The sequence below is a fragment of the Pagrus pagrus genome (genome assembly GCF_965226575.1).
Source record: "Pagrus pagrus genome assembly, chromosome: 22".
NCBI lineage: Eukaryota > Metazoa > Chordata > Actinopteri > Spariformes > Sparidae > Pagrus > Pagrus pagrus.
Window position 1 is genome coordinate 23,321,372 of NC_140204.1, and position 14,321 is coordinate 23,335,692.

The following is a 14,321-nucleotide window of genomic DNA, read 5'->3' on the forward strand; positions in this document are numbered from 1 at the left end:
AAAAGTTATGTTACGATCTTTAATATCAAATTAGGTATTGAATTTAAATATGCCACATTTTATCGATGATTTGACATGGTCAAACGCAGTAAGTATATTAAGAATAAAATGCTTCCATCAGACTATTAAAACTTTCAACTGGTGTAAAGGTGTAAAGCAACACTTCATTAAGATGTTTTAACAAACTATTATCCTTCTGCAATAAAGTTTAAAAATGATGTGGCCTTAACATCTTCAGTCACAGCCCCAGGGACGCTTTTACAAAGCCAGACGCGAACGCAGCGTGACGTACTACTACGCTGCGTTCGGGTACTAGCGGATAAAACAAACTTCAGCCCACACAGACAGCAAAATGGAAAATGATACTATTATGTCGTTCTTTCTTAAGTTGATCTTATGTATCTATGTGTACTATGTAAAGGGGTTTATAAAAACATTGTTATTGTTGTTGCTCCACACCAGCTCTCACAACAGACCATGAGAGAAGAGAGGAAGTAACTTTGTATCTCGAAAATAATAACTTAGTATTTAAAAATGATGACTTACTATCCTTAAATAATGACTTAGTACCTCAAAAATGACTAAGTATTTAAAAACAATGAGCTAGTTCTGCAAAGTATTGAGAAACATTCTCAAAACGATGACAACAAAATAATGACTTAATATCTCAAAATAATGAGAAAGTCTTGAACAACACATGGACCTACGCACATTTTGAAAACCTTCCTTATTTTGAGAGCATTTGTTTGAGATGGTAAGTCATCATTTTGAGAAAGTATCTCATTATTTTAAGAAACTAACTCATTACTTTAAGATACTAAGTTACTATATTGAGATAGTCATTATTTTGAGGTAGAAAGTTATTATTTTGAGAAAGTTTCTCATTGTAATGACTGTAAGGATCTTTTTCGTTGTTTAATCAGCATTGGCGGAAATACACAATACAAACTAAGAATTTACGAGGTGACTCTGAAGGCAACGCCAGCCTTATCGTTGCATTCAGTAACTGATCTGACCCATCTGTTCTCCGCGGTAATTCACCAGATACAGCGGTAATAGCGTCATGCAGTGGTCTGTTCAATTGTTGGACTGTTCCAGCCATCGACACTGAAAGCAACGGAAGAGCAGACTTCTAGCTGTTCTGCTAGTTAGCGTTGCATCAAACGCTACCTAGCTGCACTGTTAGCATCTTAGCAGCTGCCCCGTCCGCCCGAAGGCATCATTGAGTGCTATACAGTCCGTGGTACTACAGAGATCAGCACAATGACCTCAGCCTCCACTAAAGTAAGTCATTTTACATGCGAACCAGCGAGATGTAGTTCGTCGCCACAGAATGAAGTGAGCCCCGTCTGAGCAGTATCCTTTTGCTACTCACTATGTGTCCCGCTGCTACTTTTGGTCCTGCAGTGAATCATTCACAATGCCTGTTACACTGTGCACTTTTCATGTGATTGTATCTGCTCCCTGTTGAATGATTCCATAGAACTACATTTCCAGTTTCACTTAATATTTCAGTTATTTCTGTGCAAACGGTGTGAGGGACAGTAAAACTGACAGGCACTCAGTCCAGTTCTGTCTGATGCTGGTGTGTGTTCACAGGTTGGGGAGATTTTCTCTGCAGCTGGGGCTGCCTTCACCAAACTAGGAGAGCTCACCATGCAGCTTCACCCAGTGGCAGAGTCCAGTCCTGCAGGGTAACCCCCCCACAGACACACAGACACACACACACACACACACACACACACACACACACACACACACACACACACACACGCAGACCCCTTTTTGGTAAACCAACAACCACCAGTTGAACAGAGACATTTGCAGGTGTGATGCTCCAAACAGACTTTTTTTTTATGGCAGACAGTGGTCAAGCATCTTCGCCAGTGGGTCTGTTCCAATAGGGTCCGTTCGTGCCAGCTCAGGCAGAATCCAGAAACGTTTCCCACTTAATGTCATGGATTTTCTCAATAACATCATATTAAGATGTCTTTTAAATGATGGGATTTAAAATCCTGTAACTGTAGTCCAAATACTTTTGTATTACGATTTTTTGAAGTCTGGCCCTTACAGCAAATTGTAATCATATTATAATTATTTGTATGTGTATTCTAAACCTCACCATTTGCTTGTTTTTCACTGAATTGAGTTAAAATTTGTTCTGAACATCTAAGAGAGCCTCTGCATGATTTACAACATATATTCATTCAACTAGTTGTTGCAAAATGTTTACAGTAAACACATTAATAACAATAAATTCAACTAGTATCCACTTTCTTTGTAACCAAATGTGGATTCTGTGTAGTAAGTTACTTGGTCCAGCAGAAAAATTGTGCTCCACAGATCTTGTTTAATATAGCTTCAGTGCTGAAAACCCAGTTTTTTACGTTTTAGCTGTATATTTTTTTTATAAATATAAAATTGACTTGACTTTTATATGAGTATAATCAGTGGTGTAGTGGTCACTGGAGAAGTGGGTATACTCTCAATTTTTTCCCTTTTTTTAACGCAGCCCAGAAAAACGGCCTGTTTTAGCAACAGTGACATGTAAGACTACTCTATTTAGTTTACCTCAAAATCCATCAGTAGTAGCCTATTTGCTTATTGTCACATAATTTCTGCTGCTTGATCTCAGGGAGGAAGGATTATGAAATTACTTAACCAATACTGGCCCACAGACTAGTGAGAGACAACTATGCATTTTGAGTGAACTATTCCTTATTCCTTAGTTCATCCACACTGTGGATGGACTAAGGAAGGTAGTTGACGTCTTCAGCCAGGAGGATGATCTGAACAGCTGTTCTATTTGCACTTAAAATGTTTTTTGTCTTTTCAATGTAATTTTCAATCTATGAAATCAATCTGTTTCTTTATTTTTGCCAAGCTTCTCTCAAGTTTCACTCTTTCAAATAATCAACCATCTACAGAGCTTTTCAGTACACTATTTTTCTACTTCTTCTCATCATCATTATTATTATTAAAAATAGTATTGTTTATCGTTTAACAGAAAAATACATCATACAAGCAGCAACTTTTGCAGCCTTGTCAGTCTGATGGCGAGTTCTCACTTTCTGTCATCACTAACATGTTGATAATCAAAGAAGCTCTGAGGCTTTGTTCTATATGTTATAATACAAGATTTCAGCATTGAGCTACAATCAGGCAACATTCATGACTCTGTACAGTCGAACTAACCAAAAACTTCTTATTGATCATCATTATAAAGTTTCAGGGCGGTCCTGTAACCATGGTAACTCACGGTGCCAGAGGGGAGGGAGAGACGCTGAATGAAGCCGTTTACACAGATACACTGTAGACAAAGTCCAGACTATAGTTGTTGTTTCACACATGTAGCACACAACAGGAGACTCTCTGTGTCAGACGAGTTCTCACGGGCTGACTAAACTAATTGATAACGTAGCAGCGTGACGAGTCCTTGCTAGCTAAGCAGCTAAACTTTAGCGCCGCTCCGTGTTGAGATCCCGCCCTGTGTGGGTCACTGCACTGTCATTGGTCAGGCGCGCACGCTGTTAACGATACCATTGGCTGTAGAGTGTGACAATCTGTCAATAAACATCAGCCAACAGTTCTCCGATCTACATTGATCTCATAATGCTACTGCCATGCTACTACTAGCAGCAGAGCTAACGTTTGCCTCGCCATAATCACTTTGAGTGCGCTTAAAAAACGTGGTAATGAAATTAACTTGACTTTCAGGGGGGTCCCGGTGGGCGGGGCGCCCCCCTATACAACGGTAGGGGAAACACAGGGGGGATTTAGAAGTGGGTATACGCAATGCTGACTGAAAAATAAGTGGGTATACGCCGTATACCCGCGTATACCCTGGACTACACCTCTGAGTATAATATCTATTGCATATATACACCAATCAGGCATAACATTATGACCACCTGCCTAATATTGTGGTTGTATTGAAGATTTTCCTCGTGCAGCCAAAACAGCTCTGACCTGTCAAGACATGGACTTAACCTCTGAGGGTGTCCTGTGGTGTCTGGCACCAGGGCGTTTTATAGTGGATCCTCTGGGTCCTGTATGTTGGGGGGTGGGGCCTCCATGGATCAGACCTGCTCCAGCACGTCTTACAGATGCTTGATCAGATTGGGATCTGGGGAATTTGGAGGCCCGGTCAACACCTTGGGCCCTTTATTGTGTTCCTCGAGCTGTTCCTGAGCAGTGTTTGCAGTGTGTCAGGGCACATTGTCCTGCTGGGGGGCCACTGCCATCGGGTAGTGTTGTTGTGATGAGGGGGTGTACTTGGTCCACAACAGCGTTTGGATGGGTGGTGCGTGTCAAGTGGCATTATGAATGCCAGCACCCAAGGTTTCCCAGCAGAACATCGCATTGTGATGAGATGATCAATGTCATTCACGTCACCTGTCAGAGGTTTTAATGTTGTGGCTGATCGGTGTTTATACACAGTATACAAACATTTTTTTTTACAGCATTTTATTTAATAGGTAGATATTTGTACTGTGTTGACTTCAAGGTTTTCTATCTGTGTGTTACCTTAAGAGACTGGTTCACCTTGTAATGGCTTGGTTTGTTGCATACTACAAGGGGTGATCAATAAGCTCACGGCTTTGCTAGAAGGAGTTTAGTTATACAGCTCTTGTTCCATGCATGTGCAGTTCAACTGTTTGAGTGACTGCAGAAAGTTTGAAATAAGTAACTTTTGCAGCCTTTCTGTTTTGGGTAATTGAAAATTGCAAGTCAGCACTGTCTAAGACATTTCTCCAGCACACAAGTCCACAGTGGCAATGGCTGCTATCCAGGATACCATCCTATTCACCTGATTTGACAAACTCAGACTACTACCTCTTCCCCATGAAGAAGAAGGAGCTCAGTGGTCGCTATTTTGATAGTGATGATGACGTGCTGTGGACTACTTTCTGGAGATCCGAGACACCAAATCTTACAAATAAGGGATCGGTATGCTCCACAATCGCTAAATGTTTGTAAATGTAGGAGGGGACTATGTTGAAAAATACATGTGCAAGGTTTTCAGAAAAACTGATTCTGCTAACATCCAAGAAAATCCATGACATGAACTAGGAGGGCCTAGGTGAGTTGGTATGGAATGACACAATATCAACACTCGGTATTTACGAGTATTTCCCACTTGGGAAGTCTTATTTCTGGTATCTGCCACACTACCTGTGCCTGTTAAGACTACAAGTCCGTGGAAGATTTTTGTAGCTCCTTTCTTCCCATCAAGCAAATGGCACAATTGAGCCCAGGTACTTTGTTGGTTTTATTTTATTTCCACATCATTAACAGGGGCCATACAGTTCTACAGTAGTACACTTATAATCACATGGCAGTGAAAAAAGGATTTTCTTGGAGCTGAAAGGGTGATACTACTGCTGTGGATGCAGTAAACTGGAGTCATATAAAAAAAGTTTTTATCATGTCTGTGTATGCAGCAGAGATGGTGATCAGTTGTGAATCTGTGTGGGTTAATTTAGCACAAAGACTAGTGATTCATTCTGTACATCTGGAAAAATTTTAAAGCATCTTAACCCATGTGGATGCTGCTGCTAACATGGTAATTTCCATCTTCCCTCCAGTGGTCAGACAAAGACCCCAGTGAAGAGGAAGCTGTATGAAGACGGTGCTCTGCCTGCCTCCTCTGAGGGCTCCAAGAAGGTTATCAAGAAAGTCACCACTAATGTTGCCATGGCAACACAGGGCACTCCAACCATCATCTCTGTGCCCACAGCTCAAGTTGTTGTAGCTTCAGGACTACAGAGCTCCCCCTCCAGCCAGCCCTCGCTGAAGAAACAGAAGACTGCAGGTGAGTCAGGAAAACTAAGCATGTCGTATACATCTGTACAACAAAAAATAATTCTGATGAGTCAGTTGCATCTTCATCAAACCTCATCATGAAGTGATTGTCCATTCCTAAGGGTAAATAAAAAATATTCCTTCCATATTGCAGACAGAATATCACTTTTAATATGAATGACTTGTCTCTCCCTTTTTTGACAATTTTGTACATTTTAATTACAGAGGTTTGTACATCCAAAAACCTCTTCAACTGGTGCTGGACAAAAACAGGAAATATTGAAGCAAAACAAAGTAGAATCCACATACTCTTTCTTTACTTGACAATATATTTTGATCAGTAATTCATCCTTTCTTGGCACCATATAGTTCCACAAGCATCATATTACTTATAACTTGAATTTATTGACAGTGATAACATCACTCAACTTGTTTAACTGCTAGCTTGTAGTCTAGTTCAGGTTTATGAAATGTAAGATGATATATACAGTTTGGTCAAAAGTATTACAGTAGTACATACACTTGTAAAGAACGTGTATTTCATGTATTTTAGTAACACATGGTCACAAAAAACATTCATGAAGTTTGCTTCAGTAATTAATTTATTGTAGGTCTTCTGAAAATGTGACCAAATCTGCTGGATCAAAAATATGCATACTTTTTCACCTCAGTTAGGTGCTTTTTATAGCCACAAGCTTCTGAATTTTTAACCACTCCTCTTGACAGAATCTGTGAAGTTCAACTAGATTTGTTGACTGATCACTTCTGATGTGTGTTTGGGATCATTGTCCTGTTGGAACACCAAGCTGCACCCAAGAGCCAACCTTTTAGATTTTAGATTTTCCTGAAGAATTTGGAGATAATCCTCCTTCTTCATAATTCCATTTACTTTCTTTAGAGCAGCAGATCTACTGGCAGCCAAACAGCGCCACAGCATAATACTACCAGCACCATGCTGGACAGTAGGTTTGGTGTTCTTGGGGTTAAAGGCCTCACCTTCTCTCCTCCAAACATATTGCTGCTCATTGTGGCCAAACAACTCAATTTTTGTTTCATGTGACCACAGAGTTTTCCTCCAGAAGGTTTTTTCTTTGTCCATGTGATCAGCAGCAAACTTCAGTGGAGCTTTAAGATGCTGCGTCTGGATCAAGGGCTTCTTTCTAACACAGCAGCCTCTCAGCTTGTGTTGATGTAAAACACACCTGACTGTGGACACTGACACCTGTCTTCCAGCACCTTCTAATTCATTGCAGACTTGCTTTTTTGGTGGTTTCTGGTTGACTCTTGACCAACCTGACCATTTTTCTCTCAGCAGCAGGTGATAGTTTGTGTTTTCTTCCTGATCATGGCAGTGACACAACTGTGCCATGCACTTTATACTTACAAACAGTTTCATTCCATCACAGAAAAATGAGAGCTGTAGAAATCATCGGAACTGAAGACTGCCATGGTACACATGTTCTTTACAAGTGTATGTAAACTTTTGACCACGACTGTAACATAATTCAATTCATTAAACTGTGAAAATATGTACAACATCTTTTGTAAACAAGTATAAGACAAATTCTAGCTGTCATTTATCTGTGGAGACGACTGATTTTATGAAACGTTAAAATTTTTTTGCTGTTATTAAATTGATCAATTTGTGGCACAGTTTTTCTTATGAGCTGTGTCTGTCATGTGGTGTAAAGCAGAAATGCAAGACAAGACGATTTATTTTCTCTTTAATTCAACAACTGGCAGAATATCAATGGTGGCATCAGGCACACAACTTTTTGTATTTCTGCTTAAGTACGCTATATTTGGTAACAGATGTACTTCATCAGAATATTAAGCTTTATGTAGAACCTTACAGTATCAATCTAATTCTAATAAAATCAAAAGATTTATTTAAAATCCTTTTTAAATAAAAAAAATATAATAAATTTAGCTTATTTTAACTGGTATGAAGAGTTTTTCCTTTTCCTACTAAGCTTTTTGGTGTGTGTGTGTGTGTGTGTGTGTGTGTGTGTAGATGTGACCCTCAGTGCTCTGAATGACTCAGATGTCAACAGTGATCTTGTGGACATCGAGGGGCTGGGTGAAGGATCCAACTCCAAAAAACTGAACAACTTTGACCAAGGTAAGGTTCATGAACTATAATTCTGCAATCAGTTTCTGATGTAAAGTCTGTACGGCTGCTTCATGGCTGCTTGTGTTTAGATAACATTAAGCATTTGACAACTTTGTTGAACGGAAAAAAAAATTGTTTGCGAGAAACACCGGTTCAGAAAAGAAATGTTTGTATCCGTACTGAAACACTGATGTTGTATTCAGTGTTTCTCAAATAACACACAGCCCTGTTCCATGCTACTGAGTCAGATGATATTTGTCCATACTAACTGTGGTGTTCCACCATCAGTGACCACAGCAGTGCTGTTAAAAAAAAACAGTTTTTATATAATTATGGAATCTTTTAAGAATTCTGATGCATACATTTTTCAGCAAACAAAAACCTCATGTGATAGTTACATAAAAAAAGCCACACAGTACAATTCATTACACATAGACTGCTGATTATATGTGTTAAAGGTAAACATGATCAGCACTTCCATATTACTATATTTTTCTTCTTTTTAACAAATCTCATGTGCAGACCAAAACCATCAAATAATGTATCCCTCTAACAAGTTGTGTGTATGATAGTCTGATAAATTGTCTTCCTCTGTGCCATGGACCTCTGTTGTTGTCTGAAAAATGTGACAGTACTTCACTGTAGTACTGGGTGACGACATGGTCCTTCATTACCACCTAATATGGATTCATTCACCAACCACAACTACAAACTACAGTGGCCAGCTGTTTAAAGATAATATGGAGCCTTTTCTAAAAAATGAAACTATATTTGTGAGATATCAAAGTGCAAAAAGAAGGCAACTGGACCTGCTTGATTTTCTTGAATAGGTTTCACCTCTCATCTGAAAGGCTTCTTCTGTGCTAACAGACTGGTCCCAGGCAGTTTATCCTCTGTGGGGTTGTTGACACCTTCAGAGTTGTTGGGATCTAAAGTGGGTCATCAACACTCGGGTCATCATTTGAGTCATTGACACACGGAATTTTTCACTACATTGCCCTTCTTCTGCCTGTGTATTTTGCCCAGGCATAGCGCAGTAACACACTGAGGCAGACACTTGTCCACCCTCAGGTCCCAGAGACATCAAACTGACATTTAAGAAATAGTGTTGACGAAGGCTGACGGTTGCGTCGCTTCACGTCTCCTGTGTCTCCGCGAAGAAGCTGAACTTGAACACACTGTGAAGATTACAGCCGACAGCCATCTAGCTTGTATGTTCTGCGTCTGCATGAGAAGGTATAACTCCATGCCACCAGGTGGTGCTAGTCTGTATTAGTCTTTCAAAAAGGGAAACCGGATGACCCAGGACTGCTGATAACTGTTGATATAATAAAGCAGCATTTTTGACACCACTGTCTAATCAAGAGCATGTCTGATTAAAAAGTTGTAAATGGCACTGATGAAGGGGCAAAGCGGAAAGATTAGGAGAAACTGCACTAAATGGGTGAAATCATGGATACTACAACAAAAGGCTCAAAGGGCTTTCCCTTTCTTTCCCTATTTCTTTTCTAGTGCACTGATTCCCCTGGCAGAACAGCCAATCAGAGTGATTTCTCTTACCGACAGCCTCCTCCACCAATTCTACATGCTCAAATGGCCAAAAAGCCGCTGACAAGGGCTGAATAGTGGCAACAATTTGTGACCACTGCAACAACTAGACGCAACAGACGCTCACCGTCGGCCCGCACACACAGCGACAGTCGACCATCAGCCTGGTGTTCCCGGGCACAAAGAACTCATGTGACCTTAAAACCTCACACGAGGGATGTGTCAACAACTCACCTGAGATCTCAGCAAACCTCAAGATTTTAACAACCTCACAGATAATTGTTTTGCTACGGACTCCTCACCAGTCTGTTAGCACTGGAGAAGCCCTCTGGATAAGAGGTGAAATGTCTTCAAGAGCCTAAGAAAGTCCAGTTGCCTTAGTTTTATATCATGACCTGGATGACTGAGAACCTTCACAGTTATCTTTGTAAAATGTACATTCAGTTGGACAGGCTTGGAGCACAGAGCCACAGACCGGGTACAGAATCAGAAAGTATTGATAGACAGACTGACACATTATTAATTTAGGTATTTTCATGCAATTTGTTGACAATATTAAAAAAACAATAGAAGAACTCTCTTTAAATTGAGCTTTAAAAATGCTGTTTTTTGTGTCTCCATAGATAACCTGAACCTGGACTCAAGCCTAATCATGAACCCCAGTGACCTTCCTCCTCTGCTCTCCCGTTGACCGTTGACTTTCTGTCGACTTCATTGCTATGATGGACTAAACTATGAAAATTAGTTGAAATGATCTGGACATTGAGCCAGACTGACCACACACATTAGAGGAACTATAGTAGTACTGAACATTGTGCTGTGTCATGACAGACCACTATTAGAAACTTTAAAGGATCATTTAGTCTCCCCTCCCCCCTAGATTCTTTTTTACTTTTTATTTTAGATGGTTTCCTTTCCTTCTCATTGACTTTTCTTTTCGTAGGAACGTCCAGAAAATCTGAAAATTAAGACATTTTGTGGTGGGGAAACCCTTCCTTAGATTCATACTTAGTTTCTTTAGAGAAAAACAGAGAAAGTTGCAGAGAATTTCGGCTGCATCAACAAGATCAAATACTGAGTTTTTGCTTCCCACTGATGTACCAGTATTGCAAAATGACAGCAGATATTTTTATCAACAATAATATTTATTTCAGGTTCAGTACAGTACTGCTACATTTTACAAATGAGTGTATCGGTGTATGTTAACACAAGCCTCAGTTTGTATAAGAATGTTGTCAGATATTAGAGTATTAAGAACAACAAAGACATGTTGGACTCATGTCAGACTAATTGGTTCCAGTATGTTTTCAATGTGAATTGTCAAAGTTTTTCCCTATTATTTTTATCCATAATTATCTCATTTTCTTGAGATTAAATATGTTCATGTGGTGACAGTAAAAAAACTATAATATAAAACACCCTTAATTCAAGGTCCATTTGCTATTTTTTTTCTTCTGCGCTTTGAACCAAAGTTGTCATAGAGATGACATCATCAAACTTGAGGTGATAAAGGAGAAGTGGATGAAAGCCTTGGAAAAGTGGACCTCGTCAGTTTTTTGTTTTCACTTTCTTTCAATCTCATGACTGCTTCAAATACAGACAGTTGATCTGGCTCAGCAGGGAGACAACAGCTAGTCTGTACACCTACCAGCACCTCCAAGACTCACTGGTTAATATGTTGTTCCTTATTTGTTCCTCTTTTCACACAAACGGAAAGATGTAAGCAAGAAGAATGTGCAGGTACTAAGGGAAATGTGTGCTGAAACATCTTCCTGGCCTGGCTTTCAGCTATATTTCCATGTGGATGTATTATAGCAATAACCCATATTTATAATCAGACATGCATATAAAACGTAACTGTGGAAGTTTGTTTTGCTTCTGTCAATAATGTATATACAAACTGTTCTTTTTTAGCTATTGTAGCATTTTACATCATGTATGGTATATTTGAGATTAATGCAGAGCTATTTTCAAATATTTAACATGATTTTTTAATGTGATTTCCCTCTCTTATTTAGACTTCGGCCTTGCTTACGTTTGGCATTCCAGTATCATCATGTCTAACGTTATTGAAGTTATCATGAGATGTTGATACAAGTAGTTACACTTGACTCGTCTGCCTTTCATTGAAAGCTGGATGATAATGCAAAATCACAAAATGATCTGTATCAAGAAGTCAGAATATTTATTAAGGTAACCATGTAGTAAAAAGTATTTAATACTTAAATTTTTTTTTTTTTAAAACAGGATTTGAGTAGAATGTAACTTTTTTATATACATGCACACACATCATACTCTGATAAACTATCCATCTCAAACATGTATATTGTGCTGAAATGATGTGAAACCGGTGGCTATGACAATCTAAAATACAACACAGGTCATTAGTTTGAAATCATGCAAAAACAGTGGCATTTTCCTTTAAAGGTGTACAGAAGTAGAGCACTGCAGTTTAAAAGAGGCCCTTCAGGATCAAATGACTGTATGAGATTACATGCTGTTTTATAAAACTGATTTGACTGTACTGATGATTAACTCTCTTTCATGTTTGCATCCACACTAAATTTCATCCAACCACTAGAGACCAAAATAACTACAATACAATCATATTCAGTCCTTATTTTGTAATCAAGTGAAGCCACCTCCTCCTTGGCAGTTTGAGATAATTACTTTACGATTTTAATACATAAATTAATAAGATTTTCGGTCTCAATTTAATCCGAATTGTCTGTTTTCTGTGTGTATTCATTTTAATGAAGGAAACCATTGGAGATGTTTCCTTTTCCAAAATTAGAAAAAAATAATCCTTGTGAGAAATCCTCAGTGAAAGTGGCTTGGCTCTCTTTCATTGACCTTAATTAGTTTAGTATAAAGAAGTGTGTAAAACATGAAAGGAGTTGACATTTTGTTTTTCAAATAGTGGGCTTTATTAATTTACAAACATGTTAATGAACAGATCAATAATATTCCTGTCTGCTTTGTTGAAGTAATGGGTAATATTTGGTAAATGACACATACATATTTTTACAGATTAGAAGAAAATAATAAAAAACACAGAATAATTTCCTTATTTGTCAGGAGAAGCTGATGTTGGAGATTGTGTATGTGTCTGATAGGAGCAGCACATATCATACTGGCAATGCAGAGAGAACTACCAGTAATGATGTGCTGCTAATGCCTGACACACTGCCTCAACACACACACGTAGAAAAATTAAACAATATCCAGAACGTGTACTTCCACTGTTTTGTTGATCAAGATGGGCTCAGTGTGACGACACTTCAAAAGTATCAGACTGTTCATTCATTACAGCTGTATATCTTTGTAGCATGTACCTAAGCTCTGTAGTGGATGTATGAACACAAGTTGGTTAATGAACACTCAGTTTGTACTGAGTTTGTACAACACATTTCTTTTAGTCAAATAATGACGTAGCAACAAGGCAAAATTACTTTAAGTAATGGTAGGTTAAGGTTAAGGTCATGGTTATTCTTACTGTTATTTTTTAGGAAGACCTTTGACAAGTCAGGTCCAAATATCTTCATGCATACAGTGAAGGAAATAATTTAGTAATTGAAATACCAAAAATAAATATTAAACACATACCTAAAGCTGCTGTACGTGATTTAATTTTTATCAAAACAAGTGTTAAATAGCTCTATATTCCAACAGTAATCACTGTTAGTGTTTGGTTAGTAACCCATGTCTCTCCTCCCTCCGTTCATGCAGTAAGAGAAAAGAAATGTTCTGGTTTCCCTGCCCACTTTATCAAACACACAGAGCAAGACGTCTATTTGCTGCTGTGTTTGACGGTTACTGCTGCATGGTCATGTGGTGACGCAGAGAGGAGAGAGGGAACTGCTAACTAACTGATTGCTAATGGACAGGAAGTTTTAAATTAAGGTTTTTTGTTTTTTTTTAAAAATGTGTGTGTGACATTAAATTTTATATGTGTAATAAAGAGACACTGGTATACATTTCAACAAACTGCTGCATGTGTGTGAACGGGCAGAAGTGACAACCATGGCTCCTTTAATCTATATCAAATGATTAGAAATACAAAATAAATTAATCGATTGACTCATGAAGTGCACTTTGACTTTAATGTTCAGGGTTGCAGAGGTTTTGATTATTTAATCATAATGTTCTTATTTATTTTAGCCAGGATGTGTTATTTCTGCTGAAATATGATTTGTGATGTATGATTGGATGTTAAACTTTAAATTGGGTACATTTCTGCTATCTCATTAAAGACTGAAGGGAACAGATTTCCTCTTGCCATTTACAGAAACTTAGTCATGGTGACAGTGTCGGTCAACATCTTACTCGGTAGCTTTGATACACAGATTGTTAAGCATGCTCTGCTTACGCTCATCATCACTCAGACGCTTGGGGTCAGTCACTGGCAGCTAGACACATTAAAGCAATGATGCTGGGAAAAAAATGTCTTATCATCAGCCACAGTTACCATGGACATCTTTTGTTATTTGGTACCAGTAAACATGTCCTCATAGTGTGTCCCCACTGTTATTACCAGCCGCAACAGCATTGGCTGGTGACATTTCACCTTGTGAGTTTGTGTGCGTCACCATGATAAAATGTGGTTCTGGAGCACCTACTGTGGGAGGGACTACCAAAGAACCAGTTCTGAGCACTTTGCCAGGTGTTTATATGGGGTAATGTTAAAACTGTGCAAGATGTAGTCACTAAACTTTACAGGTGTGTGGTTGATATCAAAATGAAGGCTGAAGATGGATGTGGTCTCATGTAATAATGTAGTTGTGACTGTGGAAGAGTTATTGGTCAGAACATGAACATATTGACAGGTGTCGCAGCTCCCTAGTTTTTTATGATT

At 38.7% G+C, this 14,321-nt stretch overlaps 1 protein-coding gene across 1 annotated transcript; it reads left to right on the top strand.

Annotated features, from left to right (window-relative positions):
- The first annotated feature begins 986 nt into the window (after nucleotides 1-986).
- On the top strand, nucleotides 987-13,734 carry LOC311251952 (BPTF-associated chromatin complex component 1). The gene is made up of 5 exons (XM_084344664.1): nucleotides 987-1,284; nucleotides 1,600-1,694; nucleotides 5,589-5,815; nucleotides 7,820-7,927; nucleotides 10,090-13,734. Exons 1-5 carry the CDS (start codon nucleotides 1,264-1,266, stop codon nucleotides 10,155-10,157), a joined length of 519 nt encoding a protein of 172 aa, XP_084200790.1. The 5' UTR covers nucleotides 987-1,263; the 3' UTR covers nucleotides 10,158-13,734.
- Nucleotides 13,735-14,321: the final 587 nt, after the last annotated feature.

Excerpts from the sequence above, each read along its gene's own strand:
- LOC311251952 (XM_084344664.1), top strand. The coding sequence starts at position 1,264 with ATGACCTCAGCCTCCACTAAA. Across the intron at positions 1,285-1,599 it reads TGACCTCAGCCTCCACTAAA|GTTGGGGAGATTTTCTCTGC; the intron begins GTAAGTCATTTT and ends GTGTGTTCACAG. Across the intron at positions 1,695-5,588 it reads GCAGAGTCCAGTCCTGCAGG|TGGTCAGACAAAGACCCCAG; the intron begins GTAACCCCCCCA and ends TCTTCCCTCCAG.